Raw genomic sequence first — 24,139 nt, forward strand, 5'->3', positions numbered from 1 at the left:
GGAAAAGGGGGAGGGAGACCCTTCTCTAAAGAGCTCCTGCTTACTCAGAAAGACAGGTTTGCACCGTTTTAATCTGGCATTAACCTTATAAAGTTGTTTACTGCAACATATTATTATAGACAATGGGGAGCCCAGAATTATAACAAGGAATTATAAGAATATCTTCATGCTTTTGAAAGGTATATATCAGTAGAAACATTATGCAGTCTCACCCTGAGCATATCAAAACATTAGCATGTTATTCTAAAGGAGCAGTATTGAGTACAACAGACTTTTTAGAGCTTTACATCATGTTATAATTTTATTCCCTCATCAAAAACATACCTCTTTCATTCATTGTTGAAAAATCCTTTAATCTCTCATGACAACCATTCAGCTGTGGAAAACGCATGGCTGGCCGTAGCCCCGCCTTCAAAACACAGCACCTCCTCTATTACTCATGATATCTGGGAATGTCCACTTCACTGTTCTTCAAACTGCAGAAATGCAATCCTTTCAATTAATTGTGAAATTGTCAATCACAACACAGAATCGGTTAAATGCATACCTCGCTTTGTTTTCTTGATAATAGAAATAGTAATGCACATTTTGTAGAAGTGGTGCCATTAGTAACAGCTAAAATTATCAGTTCGCAACACAAGCTTGGTACAAAATAAAAAAAATAAGGACAAAACGAAGCAAACAATCACAAAAAAACAAATAGTATTTTAATTTTTGGGAAACTGATTTATTTTTGAAACCATGAGCCACCTGCTGGTGATTAATTTAGATGCGAGGGCTGATGATGTCTTTTTATTTTGATTTTCAAGATGCAAAGTGAAATCTAACACTTTTCATATAATTAGAGAAAATCAAAGGCCTGTATTTTAAGTCCTGGCTCCTCCTGACAGAATGGTCTGGTCTGCTATGATTTGACAAAAAAGGCATAGTGTGAGACAAACGCTCATATGAGAGTGTGCAACTAAAAAGTCCCAAACAGAACAATGTGTTTCATGGCGATGCTGCCAAGTCCAGGAGGAAAAGCCTGGACTACAAATGAGACACTGCAGGCAGTACAGAGGCAGACTGCTCTGTGGGAGATAACTCCTTTGTTTATCCGGGCTTTGATTCATTCTCAAATATCCACACAAATTAAAGTCTGCTGTACTGTGGAAAAGTCCTGTCTATTTTCTTTATATTTTTCTCACAGGGGCCAGCCACCTGGCGTTCCTTCAGTACCCAAGTACCTTCTTAAGCTTCCTACATTTTTAAAAGTTTACAAAAGGAAAATTGCAGACTTCTAAAATGTTAGATTTGATGTCATTGATGTACGCAGTTGCATTGAAGGTACACCTACTGACTTGTTTTGAGTCAAGCCGAGCAATAAAGGTTTGACGAGGATGTTTAATTACTCCCCTGGAATGAATCATCACTCTTTCAAAAGCTGCACCCAAATCACAAGGAACTTCCTGCTCTGCTTTCATGTTGGTATTCAGCAGGGACTGTCATCAATGCAGCTGCAAGTGAAACCCCAAACCTCTATGGGTGGTGTTATTTTTGAGAGACTGCCTTCAGTGGGTCTAATTTCAGACATTTAGTACAAAGTCATGGATGGTTCTACATTTAAAGCAAGAATAAAAAGGAAATCTGTTGTAAATTAGAAGGCAAGTAAGATTATTCTGTGTATAAATTCTTGTGCCTCAAGTGAGAAACTTTAGCAGCCACCGCTAAAAATTACAGATTAAATGTAGTGGTTGTTGATAAAACCTACATGCAGATCCACAAAATTCAAGTTGAAAGCAAAAATAATTACTATCAGTACATCTTCTCAGGTTAAAATACATTAGACAACACACAAATATGTTGACAGGAGAGAAAGTCATCACTCACACTGAAAATTTTGATTAGAAATATTATTGAAATGAATGGTGCATAATGTCAAAAACCTCAACTCTCTTTCTTTGTACTACAAGGCCACAATTTTTACAAAGTCAAAGGAAACTGTTGATACACATGAGCAATATGAAAAGAAATTCTGATAGGTCTGTTGCATTCCTGGAAATAAATGTCCACTTTGCTGAATAAGAAACAGCTTCAGTGTTAATGGAAGTCAGCACTAGAGGATGATAACAGAGTCTTTGAAGACCTTTCTACAAGCCGTCCTTTTCCCAGGAACTTAAAAAACCGGATTTTACCTTGACTGTCTCTGAAATACAAATATAAGTGAGAGTTGAGTGGGTGATAGGAATGAAACAGGCTGGCCATGAGCAATATAAAATAGAATTGGGTACATTCCTGAAAGTAAATTTCCAGTCAGTTCATGGATGAATTGCTTCATTAACAGTAAGTAAATCATGTTATGTTCCATTTGCCTGAGAATTACCAGTTACACCCAACTAGCAAGACAGAAAGCATGGTATTTGCTAACCGTTATGCAAACAACTACGAGTGTGTTCACAACTGGATGTGCACAGATATGTGACCAGTTTATCACAGTTTCAAATAAACTGGTAATATTTTATATATGTAATGACCATGTTTTATTTTGAGAATGGGAAAGGTGAAGAATGTGTAGTTTCTCCATAATATTCCAACTTAAGGGAATGTTCCACTTGATTCCTCCTCCTTGGAATACACTCCTACTTCCACAAATAAAACAGACCAAATGTTTACCAAAAGTATCTGTATCAATATCTGTGTGCAGCAGCTGTTTGGACATTTAGGCTTATTAATGAAAACTATGCACAAGAACAGTTGCCTTGCAATCTTGGGTCTTTCTGCATATTCTCCCTGTTCATGTTTGGGTTCTCTCTGGGTACTCTGGCTTCTTGCCACAGTTCAAAAACATGACAATTAGGCTAATCTCTTTAAATTGGTGTGAGTGTGAGTGTGTGTACATGTTCTGAGTATCTTTGTGTTTCCCAGTCATGGACTGAACATCTGTTCACTTTGTACTCTGCCTGTAACCCAATGACCTCTGGAGATGCATTAACTTCCCCGAAGTGGATGGCAGACAATTAGGACATAAAGTAGTCATTAACTGTGAGTAGAGGCTCTGCATACAGTTTGTACCGGGATTTGCAATGATTTCCCAAAATTCAACTACTGAGAACTTGCTTATCCAGGACTGGCTGTGTAGTCACGCCAGTAAAGTCGATTAATGACTGATGAATGTTTTGCTTAGTCCATTTCCGATCAGCACATTACTATTTACATGACCTGTCACAAGCGAGTTTACCGGGAACTTACGCTTTCAAATATGACAGCCAATCAGATCTGATGATCGGAACTGCCTGCTTTAGGATTGGTCATTCATTCCCAGCAGTTTGGGAATGCGAACGTAGGCAAACGCCACATTAACCAATCAATGAGTTGGCCACGGAGCACAGCATCGCTCAGAGAGAGTAACATGTTTCAGTGAGGCAGGCGGAGAAGCGGCAACAGCCACGTACGCGGAGCCTTGGTGCGGGTCAGACGTTCACCGCAGAGCCCGCTCTCAACTAACGTGACAGGATTACTGCGCAGACACGTCCTCCCCGCTGATGTTATGAGCTTCTAACTCTGCTTTGTTTTTGTTTTCCTTGTTTTCTGTTTATGCTGGAGGAGAAACGTCACTGCGGCTAACCAATTCCCCCTGCTCCAGAACTGGGAATTTACAATGAAACATGTAAGGTGACACGTTTTATTTCACCACGCTGGGATCACAGAGGGAACCGAGCGAAGATAACAAAGGTAAAAAACAAACAAATTCCCTGCTTGTCTTGTTAGTTTAAGGAAATGTTAAATTAGAGAAGACATCGGAGTGGGAAGTCTTAAATGTTGACTGCTTTTCAGGTGGCAAATGTCATTAAAACACTGCAGGGGTAACAGTTTATTCACGGGTAAATGAATCGTAGAGGTTTTACGTGATGGCACATTTAAACCTGTTAAGGCGCATGTGTGGCACTGCAATGTCTGTGCGCTTCACTGCTGAGCTTCTGTTTATTAACTGAGACGATTAAAAAAAAAATCCCCTCCGCATTGTGGATCAGTTCTTGCGAGCTATTGTCTCCCACTCCGCCTCTTTAAAGGGGGAAAATGGTGACTGGTGCCGCATCTCTGGGATCAGCATCCTCTCTGCGTAAAACGGCGGGGAGGGGGGTGGAGGGGGGACGCGTTTCATTGCTTTCATTGTATCGATGTTTGTGCTGCAGTGTGGTAAACTGTCTTTATCACGGGGGTGTTCGCTCTCATCTGCTGCCATGCATGCATACAATACAATACTGTAACGCCTCAACATAATGCAACAAAAACCCTCCCATTTTATGTCTTCTGTGATGCTCTAAATGCAGCAGCAGCTTCCATACATTGACTCATCTGGCTGCTTAAAATTAGGAGGTTGTATTTTTCCTTCCCATAAAAGTGTGTTTTCTGCAATGTAGTGGAGTTTTAAGGAAATAAAGATTGATGGGATATTTGCAGAAACACTGGCACACACACTCATGACTAGCTCTAAGGGGAGTATAATTGGCTCATGAATGTTAATGCATCGTCCTGATGCAGAAACACTGCAAACTAACCGCCTCCCGCCCCCTACTTTACTCTCTCATGGGCCTCATAGGGGCTGGCTAGCCTTACCTGACTTATTCTGTGCCTGTGTGAATTTGTAGGTGTGCGAATGTGTGTTTGGGTATTCATCCGTGTAGGTGTGTGTGTGTAGGTGCATGTTTGTGGATATCACCCTGCGTATTGTTTTGGGGCCATGTGTGGTTGTGGATGTGTTTCAACTAGGATCATACACCTACACCTGTCTCATCCAGTCACTGAAGTGAGGGTGCATTAGAGAAGTGCTTCCCATCCTCTGTAATTTAGGCTCTTAAGAGTTCACTTGTTAGGTTGCATAAAATAGTTGGTGTGAAAACTGCAGAACAGTAACAAATGGAAAATTTGTTGAAATTCACCTGTGATCTCCTTTTAAAAACTGTACAGACACACTTTCATATTTCTTTTTTTGTATTCTTTTTTCATATTTCTTTTTATTTCTTTTTTCACAGACACATGAAACAAACAACCATGAACAGTAGTTCATGGTCAGCAGTTAGTCTAACATGCTTTGGATGATGGGAGAAAGATAGAGCACATAAAAATAGAAATAATATCCAAACTCCACCGTTTGATTTGAATCCAGGGCCTCATTGTAATGCAGGAACCAGGCTGACTTCTACATTATTGTGCCGTCTCCAATCACAACATTATGGGAAAAAAAATAGAATTTCCAAATCCAAATTGATATTTACAAATTGTTCATTTTGTCCTGACAGCTGCCTTGGCATAACTTCATTTTTTTAATTGTAGCAGATCCAAACAGAAAGCTAAATGAGTATTTTGGATGACATGTGAAAGTATTGATCACATCAGTAATTAAACACAGCTGGCAGTGCGTATAAACAGGCTGCGGGTCGATTTGCGCCTTTACTAATTTGCAGCCCCATTTACCCATCCTGACCCCATTTCATTTTGCAAACGAATCATTTTGTGCCCCGAATATTATTTTATTTATCTCGGTAATTAAATATTTGATTAAAATACATGGTTTAAGAATTTTGTTTGTAAAATTCTGATCTGCCAATACTAATTTTAACCAATTCTGGTTCCTCTTTAAGAACTATTAGTAGGTAATGGAAGAGTATTAAAAATATTTTATGTTTTATCCGACATCTCCATTTAAAAAATAAAGTTCATGATAATCTGAACAGCCTTTCTGTTATCTGCTGGAAGAACCACACTCTGAATGAACCACAGACATGGCTCAATATGTGGCAGACAACACATTTCACTTTTATATTATTTCTTATGTGTCTGTGCGCCCTGCGACAGACTGGCGACCTGTCCAGGGTGACCATGCCTCTCGCCCGGAACGTTGCTGGAGAGGAACCAGCAACCCTCCCGACCCCATTAGGGACAAGGGTGAACAGAAAATGGATGGATGGATGGATGTCTCTGTACTTCTGCTGACTTCAGTTCTCAATGCCTCACTGATGAGAAAAAAAGCTAAATCTGAGTTTTCTTCACTCAGTAACAGGTTCCACTACAAAGAGTGTTGCTGTCAGTCATACTAGTAATGGTTTGTATGCTACCACATCATAGTAAAAGTTCCCAGGCTGTTGCAATAAGGTCAACACATTCATTGAGTAGAAGTTGATGTTTGATGGCAGATCTTGAGCCAATAGTATGTCAGTAAGGAAAGTATTATTGATGATTTTTTCTGAACAACAGATGTTTCTTTTTCTTCAAACAAAGTCAAATAAATAAAACCTGACATAAGAAATCAAACAAAAATGGCCATGAAAAAGGTCCTCTTTGTCTAGAGGACATGCCCTGCATATAGACAGCAGTTGTAAAGGACAAGTATTGGCCTTTTTACTGCCCTATTAAGAAATGTTAATGTTGTGAAACCATCAATTAAAAAATTTAAATCCGGCGTCTCATTCATAACAACACAGTAGTCTTTGCTGCCAGTTGGTGTGATGAAACAAATTAATAACTCACTTTGTGAACTGATAAATTACTTGTTTTGTTTCTTGATTGATCCTTAGGAGAAATAATAAAAACAGCCATAAAATGCTTTTTCTGAGAGCCACTGAGTCACACCAGCGTCCTGAATGAGGCCAGAGCGAAAAGCCCTGCTGGACCCAGGTGCCGCCAGAGGACATGTTCTGTTTGAGTGAGGGGTGTAGCTGCACGCGATTATGCGATTTGTGCAGCACTACAGCTGAATGATCACACTTTCAAGCTGTTTGTAAGCCTCTAGACGCCTACCTTTGGGTGAAATCAGCAAGTTCTCACCCACTCTGTGCAGGCTGCTTGGAAGGCATTCTTGGAAATGCAGGGAATCACTGACAGGAGAGTGAGCAGGTCAGAGAGTTTGTGTATCCTCCTGACGATACGTTCTGCAGCTTATAAATTGGTGATATAACTATCAGAAGTGAGATGTGCTTTAAAATGCAGTCTGTTCTGGGTTCTATTTTTCAGTTGCATTCTTTAATTTCCTAAAAAGCAGACTTGTCAGGGGTTTTAAATGGCTGTGCTTTCTTTTATGATGGGTGACTCCAGCTCTCCTATAGATTGTTTGGCCTGCGAGCTCATTCCCAGCGAGCTGGAGGAGGTGGACCGTCTGCAGCTTTCACCATTCATCATGGCTGTTTTGTGAGTCAGTGGTGATTAATCTGATTGGTGGTCAGGCTCCGTGTGCCCCAGAGAGTACGCCAGGAACGGGCTTATGTGCCGAGCTAAATGGCCTCCACTGCGTTTATGCTTTCGACTTTCAGAGCGTCTCAGGTGTGCACGTCACAGTCGGACATGTGGGAACATGGCTGGTGGTGTAGTCAGCTCAGGGCTTCCTTCAGGAACAAACATTACCATGTTGGTCAGTGACTATTTCACCTGATTCAACATCTGTGGGTGTAAGCTTCAGACTATGAATTTTAAAACAGGCAGTCTTAACCCTTCACTGTTAAACAGCAGAATAATTTCCGGTAAAATAAAAAGGACAAATGTGACTTTGTAAAACTCTACTCTCATTCTTTATATGGACAAATTATTGCCTGTTTTCATAATTGTGTTTTAATCTAGTTTTAGAGTTAACTAATTAGTTTTTTTCCCCTTAAGCTAAAGTAGGATCATTTTTACTCAGACATGGTTAACATCAGAGTTTTTAATGGTTTCTAAAAAATTGGAATACATTCAAATAGAAATGTTGACTATTGGGTGTCAGCTAGTCACTGAGCTTTCATTGTGAATATGATAGCACACTATTTATAAATTAGAAAATGTTATTTTCAAGCAGTTAGAATGTTTTAGCAGCTTAACAGGTAATGGTTTTATCTTGCTGGAATATTTTAGGTCTGACTCTGACAGTTACTGGTTCCAGCAGTCATTTTGGTGACAACCTGCACTGCCTGGGTTTTCTAAGAATTTCTGGCAGGAGCTTTCAGTATTTTAAAGTGCTTTGACTGATGTTTGAGTATTTGTGAAATCGGTTTGGGGGCTCTATTGACTTCCTTTGGGTTAAAGTTATTTGTTTGCGTTTGTTCATGATGAATAACAACCAGATGAGAATAAATCTGTACTGAATGGGTTTTATGTTCTACAGTAAGAGCGGGAGCAAACACATGCTCAACGTGGGCACCATTTGTTTTACTAGGTGATGTTGGATGATGCTATTTTCTCAGGATTCACTACTCATAGTTGAGCTCCCCAATAATAACAAAAAAGAAATCACAAAATTATTAGTAAATAGTCCAACTGACAATATTAATGCATTTAAGGTTTAGTGTCTGGGGAACCAAAATAGTGCATCAGGTGTGAAGATCTGCTGCAGAGAGACTTCAAACAGGCTAAATATCTTATCGGCATCCAAAGTGTGAATTCCATGAGCCTAAAATATAATGGACAAATAATATTGCTCCTTTGAGATAAATAGTATTGGTTATTTGGGAAAAATATTGGGAAAAGTATTTTTGAATTTGAATTTAGATTTGAAATAAAACTTCACATAGTGATATTTCTGTTATGATATTGACAATAGATGATGCAGTTTTAACCTAAAGACTCTCCTGTTAGGGTAAGTGCTCACTGTAAGCCATATTGCTAATTTTTCTTGGGTTTCCAAAATATAAAACTGAAAAAAATGCAAATTTCCTAAAACAAGATAAATTTTTCATAACCTGGTTTAACAATGAAGACAGCCCAAAGATTAAAGGTAATAAAATGACCCGACTCAATAATGTTGAGCTGTTCCAATTTCTTTTCTTGAATTTATCTATAAAACATAAAGTCACATTACTTAGTTGTATAATAAAATGATGAAGTTCTTGTTTGCTTTTTGGTCACACTTAAATGTTTCAGAGCCTCAAACACATTTAGCAACCACAGTTTGACTGTTGATTTGATGATCATTTTCTGAAATGATTTGTTACATACCAGATGTATTCATACCTTCAAAAGGACTCCACTTTAGTCTCATAAGTGTTTGTTTCTCATCTGTTCTTAAATGTCTGATGTTTGGGACAAATACTATTTTTTTCTGCTTTTACAGATTTTAGAGAGTTTGATCTAGTCATGGATAGATTTTTTTTCCTTAAATGAAATAATAACTACAGACTATCTTTGTCTATTAGGATATATTTTTCTGATCTGAAACACAAAGAAGCAAGAAGAGAAGAAATGCGATTTTTGTCTTTTATTAATGAATGCTACAACATAAGTTGTAACAACATCCACTAATGAACAATTCTTTATGAATCTCTAGTTGCTTTTTCAAAGTTTTCCCAGCGTCCTGCATGACTGTTTCTGGTCGAGACAGTTCTATGAAAGAAAATGGAGGTCAGCAGCTGATGCATGAGGGCAAATAAATCATCCAAAATACCATGTAATTAAAAATAGCTTCAGCAGCTCATGTCATGTAACCAGAAATTCACATCAGTCGTAAATAAGGACGGAAAGCGTAAAAACACACTGGAAATGATTTTCATGCCTTGATGCATTAGATGTAATTGGTAATAGTAAACGTTCCATGGCTGCACAAAAGTGACTCCAGTCACAAGGTATCCACCGTTTAATGTGTATAACATTAAACGGTTTCTACACTCTTTACTGGTCTTTAATTTTGCAAGTCGAATGTCCCTTTCCGTACACAATTAAACACTTACATATTTCTAGTATATAAACATACATAAATGTTGAAAACAAAATTGGGGTTTACAGTCACACTTAGGAAAATTATTATTTTTATCTACCCAACACCCTGAAACTGTAAAGCACTTGAAATAAAAACAAAAACCTGGTGAAAAAGGAAAGAGGTTGAGTGAAGCAAGAGTGCAGCAAATGTTGTGAGAGTAACTATGTAATATGCAAATGTTTAATTAATTACATCATTCCCGCTCAACTTATTAATCCACATGCTCTCTTCATAACTGTGAAGCAGATCTTGACAGCCACTATGAATGAGGACAATTCTGACACATCTCACACACTGATTTTTTTTTTTTTTCACTCCTTGCTGTAAACTCCCAAAGCTGCCGCCCTGCAAAGCCACTAGTTCTTTGAAAAGACCATCGGCTGAAAAATTAGTCAAACTAATCCATGTGATAATTATTCCACTTTCCTAGGGGAAAAAAAGAGGTGCCATTTTTTTTGGAGACAGCTTTGGAGGGTGAAAATGAAACATCCTGTTTTGCAGTCATGTATGTGCAGCAGTGGGATGTTTGCCACACAATCCAATCTGTTGAAGATGGTGGATGAGCTTGGCAGAAAGACTGGCCTCACACATCTGCTCCTCCCTCACAGCCAACTGGGAGGCGCCGGTCCAGCGAGGAGCGTTTTCATTTTCTCATTCTGTTAGCAGTCCACAACTTCAGGCCTGAGTGCCATGACTAACCTCTTGGTAAATAATTAGAGTTGGAGCAGCGGCACTTGGTGGCCACTCAGCTTTGCTCGAGCTGCATCACCAACAAGACAAGTCAATAAACGCTCTTAGCAAGAGCAGAGAAAGCTGCAAAGTCAGAATCTGCAGCTCAATAACAAAACATTAATATTGTGAAAACATTTAAGGTTTTTGCTGTGTACAGGAAGGGTTGTTTATTTTGCAAAATTAAATCCAGTCAAAGAGGGAATCATGATGCTGCCACCTCCCTGCTTCATAGTTCAAATTATGTTCTCAGGTTTTTTAGCTTCCTGAAATGTTAATAAGGTTATTAGGAGCAAACGCTTCAGAAGCTTATGAAACCATATGTTTTTTTGGGGCTCCCATATGGCTTGGGCAATAAATGCAATTTTCTATTATTAATTTGTTTTTATTATCCTGGCATTTAGTGAATCTAAATAATTTTGCCAAATCTAGATTACAATAAGCAGGAAATGCTTTTTATACAGCAGGAAAACATCTGATTCCAACTGTATAATTTATAATTTAAAAATGTATAATATATTTTAATGTTTAATTTATAAAATATCTTAATCATCTTCTCAAACATGTTTACTCCTCATATTGCTTCTAAAAAAGAGTTGCCATTTTTTGACATCCTGTTTTTATGAACAGTTATGTTATAAAGCAACTGCTTATATTTGTATTTAGCTTTAAATCCTTTTATAAATTCAGATTCAGAGATTTGCTTGATTCAGCTACGACCTGCTCATGACATTTAATATTTTCCTCCTTCGTAACTAGTCATTCATTTTGGAATCAGATTTTTACTTTCAAAGCCACATTCAGTTTGTATCCTTGCATATTTACAGCACCAATTTCTAATGTCATATATTTAACAAAGATCCCATTAAATTACTGAACAGAAGTTTGAAATGAATGAAATCATAAACTGTTTTCAGCTACTGAGTGAGATTTCTGTAGTATCAGTTGAAGCATATCCAAGGATCATGATCAAAATACCAACAGTACATTCATATTTCTTTATATTTATTGCATTTGGGCATAAAATAAACGAGGCGTTCTGTGTTTAGTTATCTTTTATCTGGCATGTCCTTCAGTCTTATACATTTTGTCAGGTATCAACGTCAAGCTGTAAGCCATTTTATTGGCATTTTCTTTAAAGCAGGTCAACACAACGGAGAATTTTTTACAAATAAAAATCTAAAATGTTTTGTGTAGGTATGTATTTAGTTTGTAGAAACATTTCTACCTGCAGGTACAGGTGGACATCTTTTGGCAAATATCTGCACTTGTTTGCTCTTTCTCACGTAGAAATTAAAAATTGTGCCATTTTTTTCTAAATGGCTCAGCCTCAGTCAGACTGGATGTAGAGCATCAGTAAACAGCAATTTTAAAACCGTTTCTTAAACCTTCCAACAAGATTAACATCTAGGTCTTCCACATGAACATTTTTTGATATCCTTCTGTGATTTATGGTTATCACATAAATAAACATAAACTGTCTACAATCTAAATATGAGAATATCACTGTACACATAGAGTCCTTTTGTTTAGTCCTTTATATGAGTGGGTTTCCAAAGTAGGTTGACAGGCACCAAATAAATCTGGTGCTACCATTATAGATTATTTCTCTGTATAGTGTGCTGTTACTGTATTTAAAATGTGTATATTCATTCACTGTGATACCACCAGTCTTGTTATGTTTTGTTTATTTCCATTTGAAGATTGGCCATGTTGAATTTGTTCTGATTTGAACATAAACGGACTTCAGCTCAGGGCTTCATGGTGGGATGGTTTGTAGCGCTGAAGGTCCTGGGTTTACATCTGTCTGCATGAAGTTTCACTTTTCTCCTTGTGCATGTGTGAGTTCTCTCCGGGTACTCTTGTTTCCTCAGACAGTTCAGACACATGACTGTAATATCGGGTAATTTGTAAGAACAAGCAGATATGGATGGACGGATGAGTTCAGCTCCATTATGACTCAAACAGGCAGTGAAGCAACAAGTTACATTTACTCATGTAACTACAATTAAATAAAAATGTTGCATATTTGAACATTTTAAAGAAAGTCTGAACTTTAGCTTTTACTTGACTGTACTATGTGTTCGATATTGCAGCCAGTTAACTTTGGAATCTCGTCCATGACTTAAAATGTTTTTATTTAAGGAGGAAATGTCACTTATTTCCATCCGTCTGATATATTCAGTCTGTAGTTGGTTTTGGACAATTATGCTGGAAATAATGTCCTTATTGAATTATTGCCTGTTTAAAAGAAGATGAAAATATGTAGTAGTTTAATAAGTAATCACATTGTAGCAACAGTAATTAGCTGTACAGATGGTAAAATGAGATATTTTGAATCGTGGCTCTATGAGGTGCATTTGTTGATCTAATTGTACAAATTCAAGTTTACGGGAAGAAAACTCAGCGCAGGAATAGAAACAGATACGTTTAAATGTGTGACTGAGAATCAATTGGGATTCCTAGAATGAGTTTGTTTTTGTCTTCAGCAGCACTTTAACCATACTCTTTTATTGTGCTTTAAAGAGCCTTTTCATTATTCTTTTAATTAAATGTAGATGGTGTTTAATTAAACTTTACTTCTTTACCTACTGCTAACTCACTAGCTAAGCATTGCTCCAGTATCTCACACAGATTAAAACAAAAACTACTGAATTGTGACGACAAGAAGGAACTGTAGTTAAACTGAGAGAAAAACCAATTTAATGGTTTTCGTTTCTGCAGCCATGTTTTGTCATGTTGGAGATTGGCAACAGACCCCCGGCCCTGCAGGCAAACTGGATGAATCCACGTTTTGTTACTGGACAAATTTTAGGGCTTGGATTTCAATGTTGTGATTGAAATCACATCCACCGTAACTCTAGTTTTACGCTCTTTTAATCCCTGTATTTTGATATATTGATATATTGTACAATTCTAATATGTACATTAATACAAATCCAAACAGTTATTCTGAACAGTGCATAGACGGTTCAGGTTTGCAACAAGCAGATCGCCCTCCATGAAAAGCCGTTTTACATCACTGTGCAATAACAGACAGTTAATGGAGGCCTGGACCTCGTGGAATACTTCACTCTTTATGTAGTCATTTGAAAACCAGGGTACATTTATGGATTTTTATTTTGAAGCTCGTTTTGTTTCATCGCTGCATCAGTGGACAACACAAGGGCAGTGCACTGACCTTTATGGACAGAGTTCACTGCGCTGAAGGCTCTGCAAGCTTCGCCCCACTCCATATTACAATACAGAGCTACGCTGTTGCAAGTCCTACTGCTGCTGCTGCTGCTGCTGCTGCATGCCCTTATGTACTGGCTCTCTTCCCAGCATGCTTCATAGTGGGGAGGTGTCAGGAGGAGGGGGTGAATAGAGATGAGAGGAGGCAGAGAAAGGTTGAGATTGTGGGTAAAGAAAAGCGGTCAGAGGAGGTGGATGAAAGAAAGTGGTGTTAAAGGAGGAATGGAGTGGACTGAGAGCAGATTCTTTAAAACATGTTAGTTCTGAGACGATGGCTGACTGAACAGTGTTGATATGGATGATGGACAGCACAGCAACGTTTTTTTTTCTCTTCAAATTTGTGGCGCATTTACAAATATTTTAAACATGAAATGAGTACATTCTTTCAACGTTACATTTTTTGTCCTCTGTTGTTGTTTTACATTATCTCGTTTCAGTGGTGCTAAGCTATTCCTAGTGAAACACTCCAACCCACGCACAGCCAGGGAGGGAGGGAAGGAGTGAATGGATGGATGGAGTGAGGAAAGACAGTGTTTGTGCCATGACGGAGGGGGTCACCGCCTGTCAGGGAGCTTTTGTGTCTTTAAAACTCATGTGCTGTTGCCAATGAAAGTCAGTCATGCATACAATATGGAGACAGACCTACAGTGTACTGTAAACATGACACAGATGAACAACGTCTATGCTTTAGTGCTTAAACTGTCCCCTAATGCACACACTCTGTTTTCTGTTCTGGTTAATTAATGTTACACTCATTAGTGATTGGTTGAATTCTGGGTCTGCATTTTTATTTAATAAAAATTTCAGAGCAGTAAAAATTATTTGTACAGTAATTGTTACAATGCATTGCAAAATTATTGATATTTGTTTAACTTTTTTGAGTTTTGCCACATTGCGCTTATAACGAGACTAAACACAGTATTAGTACGGTGACACATGGTGGTGGCAGCATCATGGTGTGGGATTGTTTTTCTCTGAATGGTGTTTGGAGGATGAATGGAGCTAAATACAAAGCAATCCTGGAAGAAAACGTGAGGCTGCAGAGCGAGGGGCGTTTATTGCACCTTTTATCATTATTGTAAAAATGCCAAAATAAAACTTTTGACTCTCACAGCACTTAATTCCAATTAATGATGTTTGAAAACTTTTGAAATGTAATTTTTTCTCATTTGTTCCATGAGTAATACATTTCAGAAAACTCAGAAATATGATTAAATTCGATTACTTCATGCAGTTTAATGATAAAAAGTACACTTCTTTCTGTGGCTGGTGTCCTGAAGAAGCCTGTTTCATGCGCTTGTCAAGATCAGTGTTTGTGTTTGTAGGGCTGTGGTTTTCTTTTAGCTTCATAGTTGTCCACTACCTTTTGTTGGTCTATCACTTAAATTAATAATAAATAAAATGCCTCATATTTTGTAGCTTTATGTAAAAAAAGGAACAGGGTCCTGCTTTACAAAAATTGCCTGTTTTACTTTAGCAACCAAAAGCCTTAACAGAAACGAAAGTCTCTGACAGTAGCCATGTCCATATGCTTTGCGATCTACAAGTTGTCATCCCTGTAAGTGAGGCACAACATTACAGAGTTGCCAAACTCTAAAAGCTTGCATCGCTTAGGGGAGGATTACTCATACATTTAGGTTTTATAACACTCAGCGCTTAAAATAACTGCATTTTCAATTTTCAAGACGATTACTGCAGTTTAGATAAATGAATAGAAAATATTTGACATATTGTTTGCTGACAAATCATACAATGAACAAATTAATAAAAATACCAAGACATAGGGTTTTTCAGAGATTCATTCTCTTAAATCAGACAAATAGAGTTGCAGATTTGGCCACAAAAGAGGAATTCATTCATCTGAACAAAGTTATTACTGTTCAATGTAGTGTAACAAAAGTGTATGTAAAATGATTTATGATGTAAAGGTGTTAATTCTGTTTAGTGATTCCTAGTACACACGGCTAGGAGGGAGTCAGCAGGACAAATTCATGCATGTGTGTCACAAACAGAGCAAGGCAAATGACCGAGATCAGCAGGGAGACGGGAGAAGCAGGAAGACAGAGGGATAACAGCGGGGATTTACATGCAGCCACACTGGCATGTTCACCAGAAAATAGTGCAGACAGACAGCGTGTTGGACAGACAGACTGCCAAATCAGCTGGGGGACAGAATACAGGGTATAAGTTCATCCATGACACGGATGTGGTGCTTAATTTTTATTTTCTGTGCTCTTTCTTTGTTGTGTTAATTTTATTACAACTAATACCGTACACTTCTTTAAACATAACCATCATGTACAGATTCAGCAGTCATAATGAACAGAAAGAAATGGTACTTCAGCACCATGCAGAGCATAAAAGTGTTAACTTCAATGTGTTAAATCCACACTTTTATACATGCGCTCACATATTCCCAGTTTTTATTGAATCATTACACTTGCCGCCTAGAAAGCCAGTGGAAGTTCAGCTATTTGTCAGCGGGGGCTTCTTAATTACGACATCTGAGGAAGCGGGTCGGAAAAGCCCCTGGAGGGTCGAGACACACTGATGTGAAGCCAAGCTGTCAGGGCAGCAGAGCGCCCAGAACTTTCCAGCAGAGAGGAGGACCGGCCTATTTAGGTTATTGTGATTCAGGATGTAGTTCAGCTCCGACCCTAACCCCAGAACATGCTGTTCTTCTATTTTTCCCCTTCACTTATATTTTACAACCAATCATTTATTTTCTCAGCTCTCCTTCTCTGCTGTCTTGTTGAGGTTTTTCTTTTTTTGGAGCTGCCGCTCTGACTGCTACAGTATCAGCTGGAAGTATTGTTGTTGCTCCAGGAGATGAGTCTTGTCCTGATGGTGATCTCATTTCTGTTTGCTCTGAAATGTAACAGAAGGATCCAAGAGTCTTGGGCGAAAGGGAAGAAAAAAATGCTGTAAAATCTATCTGCAATTAGCAAATGACTGATACCATAAATTAAAGCTGCTTTTTTGTAACTGTGACCTGAAAATGAATCATAAGTTAGTTAAAATTAACAGCACTCACTGCTAGGGTATGTTTTCATTTTGAGGCATGTGTTTGAGGCGGTGTATTATTCTAACTCTGGATCCAAGTGGGTTCTGAATTCTGTATTGGCTCTATCTGAGTTCACTAAGCTTTACAAACTGTCACTTTTGTTTAGAGGCAAAAATCCAGTTCAATGACAGACATGAGAGTGACGTTAATGAGAAATGTCTTTGCAGTTACAGTCAGTCATTAGCAGAACCTGACGCAGAAAATATGCTTTATATTTATTAGCGATGCACCAGTACAAACATTTAGACCAAAGTAAATATCCAATGTTTATATAGTTATGATCAAGAACAGATATTTAGAGATTTATATTATATCTATTTCTTCACACTTTCAAAATAGTGAAAAAATTACAACAGTGACATTGCTTCACTCTTTCACTAAAACACAGCACAGACCGTAACACAGTGGATGGACGGATGGATGGATGGATGGATGGATGGATGGATGGATGGATGGATGGATGGACGGATGGATGGATGGGTGGATGGATGGATGGATGGATGGACGGACGGACTTTTCCAAATTATCCAGATTCTGAAAATATTAAATTCTAAGCTGCTGTAGATTATACAGGGACACCAAATCTACAAATTTATTTGCAGCATGACTTTCATAGTATAACTCTAAAGCAGCAGAATATTTAGCAGGGGCATAAAATTGTTTTTTTTAATATACTTAATAACTATGTTGCAACAAAAATAGAGTTTCATTTCTAATGCAGCAGCTGTAGCCAGATGCAATTTTTTCAAGAGAGTTGATGGAATAGAAAGTTTAATTTAAACCCAAATCATGAAAGTGCACTTATCTGTTTATTTATGTCACCGTAGCAACATTTAACTATGTTTTCACATCTCACATGCTTTTCTGATATCCTGCATTCCTACTTTACAGAAAGAGATTATTTTCTTTCATAAACAGACTAATTTTAGTCAGTGTCACACTTGATGAATGTAACATTCTGACTCATTTCATATATTTTGTAGTCACATCAATAGCATTATACAATAATGAGATCTTTAGAGCAGTGTGATGCTGGACCACTCCCAGCGACGAAGGCCTCATTCTGTAAACAGAACACATTCACACATCTGTGATCCATTTCTTCCTCTGTCCCTCTGTCAGATGGGTCCATATGGCATCTCTCACGTCCCCTGCTACCTCTATCAAAGTCACAGCTCTGCTGTCAGCTCCTGTTTTATGTGTGATGGTATGCTACATTCTGAAAAGCAAGCTACATTTTGTATGATGCATGCTTTTCAATTACCGTATACATCTGATGATACCATTATAGCGTTGTAGTGGTGTCATTGCTTACTATTTAAAGGTGGACTGCCATGTTTACAGCCCAATGCTGAGATTCTGTTAAACCTGTTTAAACACAGTATGGAAAAACAAGCAGAAGCAGAGCTGACTGTTTAGACAGAAGCATATTTGTGAAGATGATGAGCAAAGCCTACGATTCATCTTTGGATCTGACTTTCAGCAGAAAAATATGCAATTATAATGGGAAAATTACATGAGCCCATCCTTTAGTCTGTTCTCAATGTGTTTTAAAGAATCTGTGATGATTGTAGATTAATTTAATTCATGTTAAAACAATCTATAAATGGAAAAGCCCTGAAAATGCTTCCCCTTTTTGTTTTTGCAAAATCAAACATTTTCCAGTGTTTGAATCCTCATCTGTTAGTGTTGATTCATGTTCACTGCTACACAGTCGAGCTTTCAGGGACCCTGTATTGTAGCTGCTTGAAATCAACTTCTTTAACTTGTTAGGACTTTTGCTTGACAGATGAAATGTCTTGTTTTATTTTAGGAATAAAAAAAATGAACCTGAACTGAAAATGAACTTAAATGAAAAAAAAAAAAGACTGACCTTACTGTTACTTTGAGCCAACTCGACTGTCATTGTTACTTTTAAATATAACATTGTTATTCAAAGGCTCAATATATTCCACATATATTTCATTTAGTTTATGCAGTGCAACAAAAACATAGAAGTCATGTGAACAATTTTCAGATTTCGCTGCTGAATTTGGGGATGCAATTAAAACTTGATGTATAAAGAAAATGTTTGTGAATATTGTGAATAACCATCACCGATGGATACAGACCTATTTGTCATCTTTCTCCACAGGTTATTACAGACAACATATTACAAATACAGATTTCTAAGTGTTTCCCTCCTAACGTGATGCATGTTTTCTTGTCTTGCAGTGTGAAAACTGTGGAGCCTTTGGTCAAACCAGAGTGAACGACCAGATCGGGAACTTCTCATTATCAAGTGGGGAAATTTTCCCAGCTCCCCTTTTTTCAACTTTCAAACTCTTGTTATACATTTCACTTTATTTTTTTCTATTCTCCCCTTTTTTTCATGGCCAGAATGAAGGATTCAGAGCTTTTTCTTTATCTTCTTCTTTTTTTCTCCCAACGAGACCAAAAGCAAATGCCAAACTGACTGTGTCAAAAAAAGCAAAAAACAATATTTAATGAAACTACATTTCTCTACATAATCATACAGTATTTAGTCAGAACTTGATTTATTTGCCAACGTGAACCTTTAAGTCCACCAACATATTAACAACTTATTTACTCCTGACTGCTTAATCTTTCAGTGTTTGCTGCTCTTAAAGCGAAAACTGCGTGATTTTCCTGCCAAGACCATAATCAGTGCATTATTGGTTCAAAGTGCTTTATAAACAGTTTGTGGAGTGACAGAGGAAGCATGTGGTGAGAAGTGATAATTCTCTGACGGCGTCTGAAGGTTTTATTTTAAATCGGAGCGCCGTTTTGACTGACGGGTAACACAAGCCACGTTTGACCAGATAAATCCAAGCCCGCCATCATCATCACCGCCGCCGCCGCTGCTGCTGCTGCTGCTATCTCAAAGGCTTAGACGTATACTGTCCTCTCAGTCTGTGCTGTGAAACACTGTTGACACTTTGCCTATCTCCTTCTTCCAGTTGCTTACATTAGAAAGGCTTCTCAGTCATTGTCGTCTCGTTTCTTCCATATGTTGAGCTTGATTGCTGAAGTGAAATCCCCCTTTATCAAGTCCCACTGAACTCTGCAGCATTCCTATTTTTATTCCTGAAAAAACATGCAATTTAAAACCTTTCACTGTACTCATGTTTGAACGTGAAAGAAAAATAATTTTATAAGAAGGGAAAAAAAAGATCATAACTTGAAGCCATACTGAACACCAGCCATACAGATTAACTTTTACATTTGCAAAGCTTCTCACAATGTTTTAGATTTTTGTTTTCTAACAAAGTGATCTTCGTCATATTGGTGCACACACACACAATCAGGGAATCCATGAGGCAACAGCTCATGAAAAAAACCCAAATTTGTATGTTTGGAGGAAAGAGGATCTTGTAAGTTTGTAGTTTTTCGAACTGCTTTTTCACAAATTGTGCAATCGGATCGTCCGCGGCGTCAAATTGTGGCAGCCACAGCGACCACGGCGAGTTCCCCGTCTGCGTCCCGTTTTCCTCTGCATTGACGGATGAATCCAGACAGTTCCATGTCTGTTCTGTGGGCAGAACCTCGCTGCCCTGCTAGAACCGGGCCTAAGCCCTCCTTTGTTCTCTTCTGTTGGGCCAAGCTAAACTCAGAGCAGAGACACTCGAGCAAGGGTATCGAACGCACATAAATCGGCGACTTTTTTTTTTTTTTAAGAAAAGTCTCAGATTTAAGTTCTCACCAGCTTCCATTGACATTCCAGTTTAATGGACTGACCATTTCCTTCCAGTAGCTGCTGGAAAAACGTCTTTTCTTGAAAGTCCTTATGCTGCTCAATGCTGTTCATCTGCAGTAAATTCATTCAACAACATCATAACTCAGTTTTTAAACCCCAGTATTTAGACCAAACTCCTAAGCATACAGACCTTTACTGATTCATCTAAGTTTCTTAATGGAGCTAATTATGGAAATTGATAGTGTCCTGTAGAAGACGTACAAACTGGAGAAGCTTGTGCCAAATTCAAACTGATTTTCTTTCAGCTTGTTAGCCAAACAAAGCTGAGAACTCTGAAGCTGCCATCACTGTTGTTTACAGACACATAGCCTGGAATAAAATTATTTTCTTTCCATGTCAGATTATTATTAATTCTTTTTAATTTACAACGGACAACAGAAGTGCCAAACTCCCGAAAGAATGAATCCAACATCGGTTCAAGCGATCTGAAGTTTACATACAGCGCTAAATGTTTACAATCCACCGTTTCCATAGCAATTTGTTACCAAACTGAGCGTTCCCATTGGTCATTTTGTTAAGAGTTTACAGTTTTTCTCAAACTCTTCTCTTTTGTTTACAGTAAATGTGTAAATACTGTCATTTTGAAAAGTTTTGAGCTTTGGCCAAGGGGAAAAAATGCCACTCTGTCAGCTGACAGACCTATACTAATTATTCAGAACCCAGTGCCATTCAACACAGTCATATTGTGAAGTTAAAGTTGGCTGGTTTATTAAACTGTTTTAAGGCAGTTTGTACAGGGCCTAAAATCTCTGAAAACCTCAATGTTTACACAAGCTGCTTTTGGGAGGGATTTCTATCCAGAGAAATGTTTACATTCAGATGAACGAGTGAAATGCCAAACACATTCATAAAACAGCTGCTGAACTGCTTCTGAAATAAAAACTGAAGTTAAAACATTTTTGTCACAAAGGTTTTTATATTTCAGCCAGACGCCATCTTGGAGTTGAACTCTGAAAGTTGATTTCCTTTTCTAAATCATGGCTGAAGAACTTTACCCCAGAACAATGAAGTCCACGCTTTCAAAGAGGATGATTTCCCTTTTTGTCATCCTGTTGCTTTTCTCTTGCCTCCCCGTTTCATCCCTGACCATTACGGTGGAGCGGCGAGATGCCGGCGGCGACGCCAGGACGCTTGGCAGCAGCAGTGGCACCTCTGCTGGAAAAACAGCCAGCACCTTGTTCCTCCTGACAGGCTACAAGTCAAACTCCCGTGGCGGATCCAAAGTGCCACCGAAAGCGGCTGAGATGAAGGACGATGATGATCCGGCGGCGATGGCTGAGCTCCCCCCGAAGCCCCTCCCACAGAGGATGTTTCCACGGAACTCCACGGAAAACCCACTGAAGCCTCCGCTCAGTGGGGCCCAGGTGGCCCCGCCGCTGGTGGATAATGGAGAAGTTTGCAGGTATGAATGTTCTGTGAGGCAATTATTTTTGTTAAAGTCAAATTTTACTTGCGAAAGCGAATTCCAAAAAAATTTTATTAAATGTTTAGTATTCTGCCAAGCAAATCTAAAAGAAAATAAAAAGTACTACAAAGGTAGTAAAATAACTACAGAATAATAGTTCCACAATTGGAGGATGGTAGTTTTAACTGAAAAGTCAATTTGTATCAAAAAATGTAGTATAATAATTTTTTTTCTAACAGAAAACAAACTATAATCCCTACTTCTATTAAAATAACATTAGTTTATAGTTATGTTAATAATGTCACATTTGAGTCTTATCATTTCAATTCTGATACATAGAATTGGGCAGAAGTGTAGAATAAATACTTGCAGTAGTTTCCAGCTCGCCCCAGCTTCAGTCTGCTGCTTTACATTCATGCCTCTTGTTACTCGGTAACAGATAAAAATGAAATTGCAGTGTTACTTTAATAAAAGGGATGGGTGATGCTCCTTTGGAATCTACATGACAAAAGTTTTTCACAACTGGAAATACATTCAAGCATGAAAAATTTGGGTTAGAAATCATTTAGCCAGCTGGCCAACAGTGCGCAGGTGTGGGTGGACCAGTACTAAATTTAAACTGTCTATTAAACTATGTTTAAAAAAAAAAAAAAAACCTGGAAGTGCCTTGGTACCCTAGATTCACCTGTGAAGGTATAGTTGACATGTAACATACCGCTTTAGTGCTAAATATGTTAATGTCCAGATATTAGAAAAAGTTCCACATGAATGGAAATACAGCCAGAGAGACTAAAATTATGTTAGAAACAGACAACAGATGAAAAGCTGAGCTGTTTGCATGAAATTTCACCGGATGGAGGTGTTCATGTTGTTCTGCAGGTTGACTTCATCCCAGTTTAACAAGGTCAAAAAATAAAATGAGAAAAATTGACGGGAGCAAGAAAAACAAACGAAGGCTGAAAATTCAAATCTGAAAAGTGCATTTGTTGCTTTAGGTTAAGTTTAAGAAGAAAAATTATAATATATTCCCATTTGCAGAAGTGAGGCTGCTGTTTGAGTGACTGCAGCTTCCACCGGTTCGTTTCATGTGTTCATCTTACTGAATGCCATAAAAGCAAAGAACATCATGATTCTCCTGCAGCTCTCATCTTGATCCCACCAAAGCTCATGTTCTGCACTGAGAGGCGTCTTGCTGTTGCTAGGCAACAGATAATCAGCTCTAAATCAGTTGTCTGTTGGCAAGCCACACACTGCGACCACATTCTGGCAGCCAGAAGCAGAGCAAGCAGGGAAATATAAGACAAGATCCAAAACATACATAAGCTTTCAACTTTTTGTCTGTTTTAATTTGTTATTCATGACTTCTGTTATTTACTATCTTTCCTTTTGTACTAGTGCTTTTTATTTTAATACACTCCAGATTTCAAAACTTAGTGGAGTGTGTTTCTCTGTGATGAAATACATTGATTTCTGTTTTATGCTTTGTTCCCCAGGGGTTACTATGACGTCATGGGGCACTTTGACAACACGTTCAACTGCTCCCAGGGCACGTATCGCTACTGCTGTGGTACCTGCCAATACCGGTTCTGCTGTGAGCACCGGAGGAACCGACTGGACCAGGAGTCCTGCAAAAACTACATTTCCCCTGTGTGGGCCGACCCGCAGGCCCCCGTCAGCGTGCCTGCTGCCAACAAGCCCGACCCCGACTTCGAGACGCTGCAGCAGCAGAGCAGCAGGTCAGGGCTGGAGTTGAAAAAATCACATGATGCATATAAATAATTAGTTTAGATCAATGTACTCATTTTTTTAAACCGCCTCTAATTTCTTTGTACTTTTGTCATAACAAGTAACGCCACTCTGAAAGATTACCAGAACGTCAGCCTTAATGGAAACCAAATATAAATGTAAATTCACATCATGAGTTCAACTTTCATTGCACAGTTTTTGTAATAGATGAGAAAGTAAACAATTTGAGTCCTAAGGAGTGGACAGACCTGAAGCTTTGTTCACACAGCAGTTCTTGATGCTCAATTTTGATATTTTTGCTGAAATGCTTTTTTATTTTTGTATTTTTTTTTTCTTCTTTTTTTGCATGGTCCTACATAGTACTGACTAAAACCAGCCACAATGAAACTTAAGTATGAACCATTTCCAAACCATTTGCAAGCGCAGAAAATTGTTGACGTCACACAACAGCACACTCTTCATGGGGGTAATAATGGCTAGAACTGTTTATGGACTGGTTTTAAAGTT

The 24,139-nt window shown here is 38.3% G+C and overlaps 1 protein-coding gene across 2 annotated transcripts in view; it reads left to right on the plus strand.

Annotated features, from left to right (window-relative positions):
- Positions 1–3,378: 3,378 nt before the first annotated feature.
- shisa7b (shisa family member 7) overlaps positions 3,379–24,139 on the plus strand; it is a 39,436-nt gene continuing 18,675 nt past the window's right edge. Inside the window, exons 1-3 of one of the 2 annotated variants that reach the window (XM_044137742.1) lie at positions 3,379–3,711; positions 18,939–21,883; positions 23,380–23,622. In XM_044137742.1, the coding sequence (XP_043993677.1) occupies positions 21,459–21,883; positions 23,380–23,622 (668 nt within the window). In that variant the 5' untranslated portion in view covers positions 3,379–3,711; positions 18,939–21,458. The remainder of the gene's footprint in view (positions 3,712–18,938; positions 21,884–23,379; positions 23,623–24,139) is intronic. The other variant, XM_044137743.1, reaches the window with a different exon arrangement.

This window comes from Gambusia affinis, linkage group LG14 (assembly GCF_019740435.1).
Source record: "Gambusia affinis linkage group LG14, SWU_Gaff_1.0, whole genome shotgun sequence".
NCBI lineage: Eukaryota > Metazoa > Chordata > Actinopteri > Cyprinodontiformes > Poeciliidae > Gambusia > Gambusia affinis.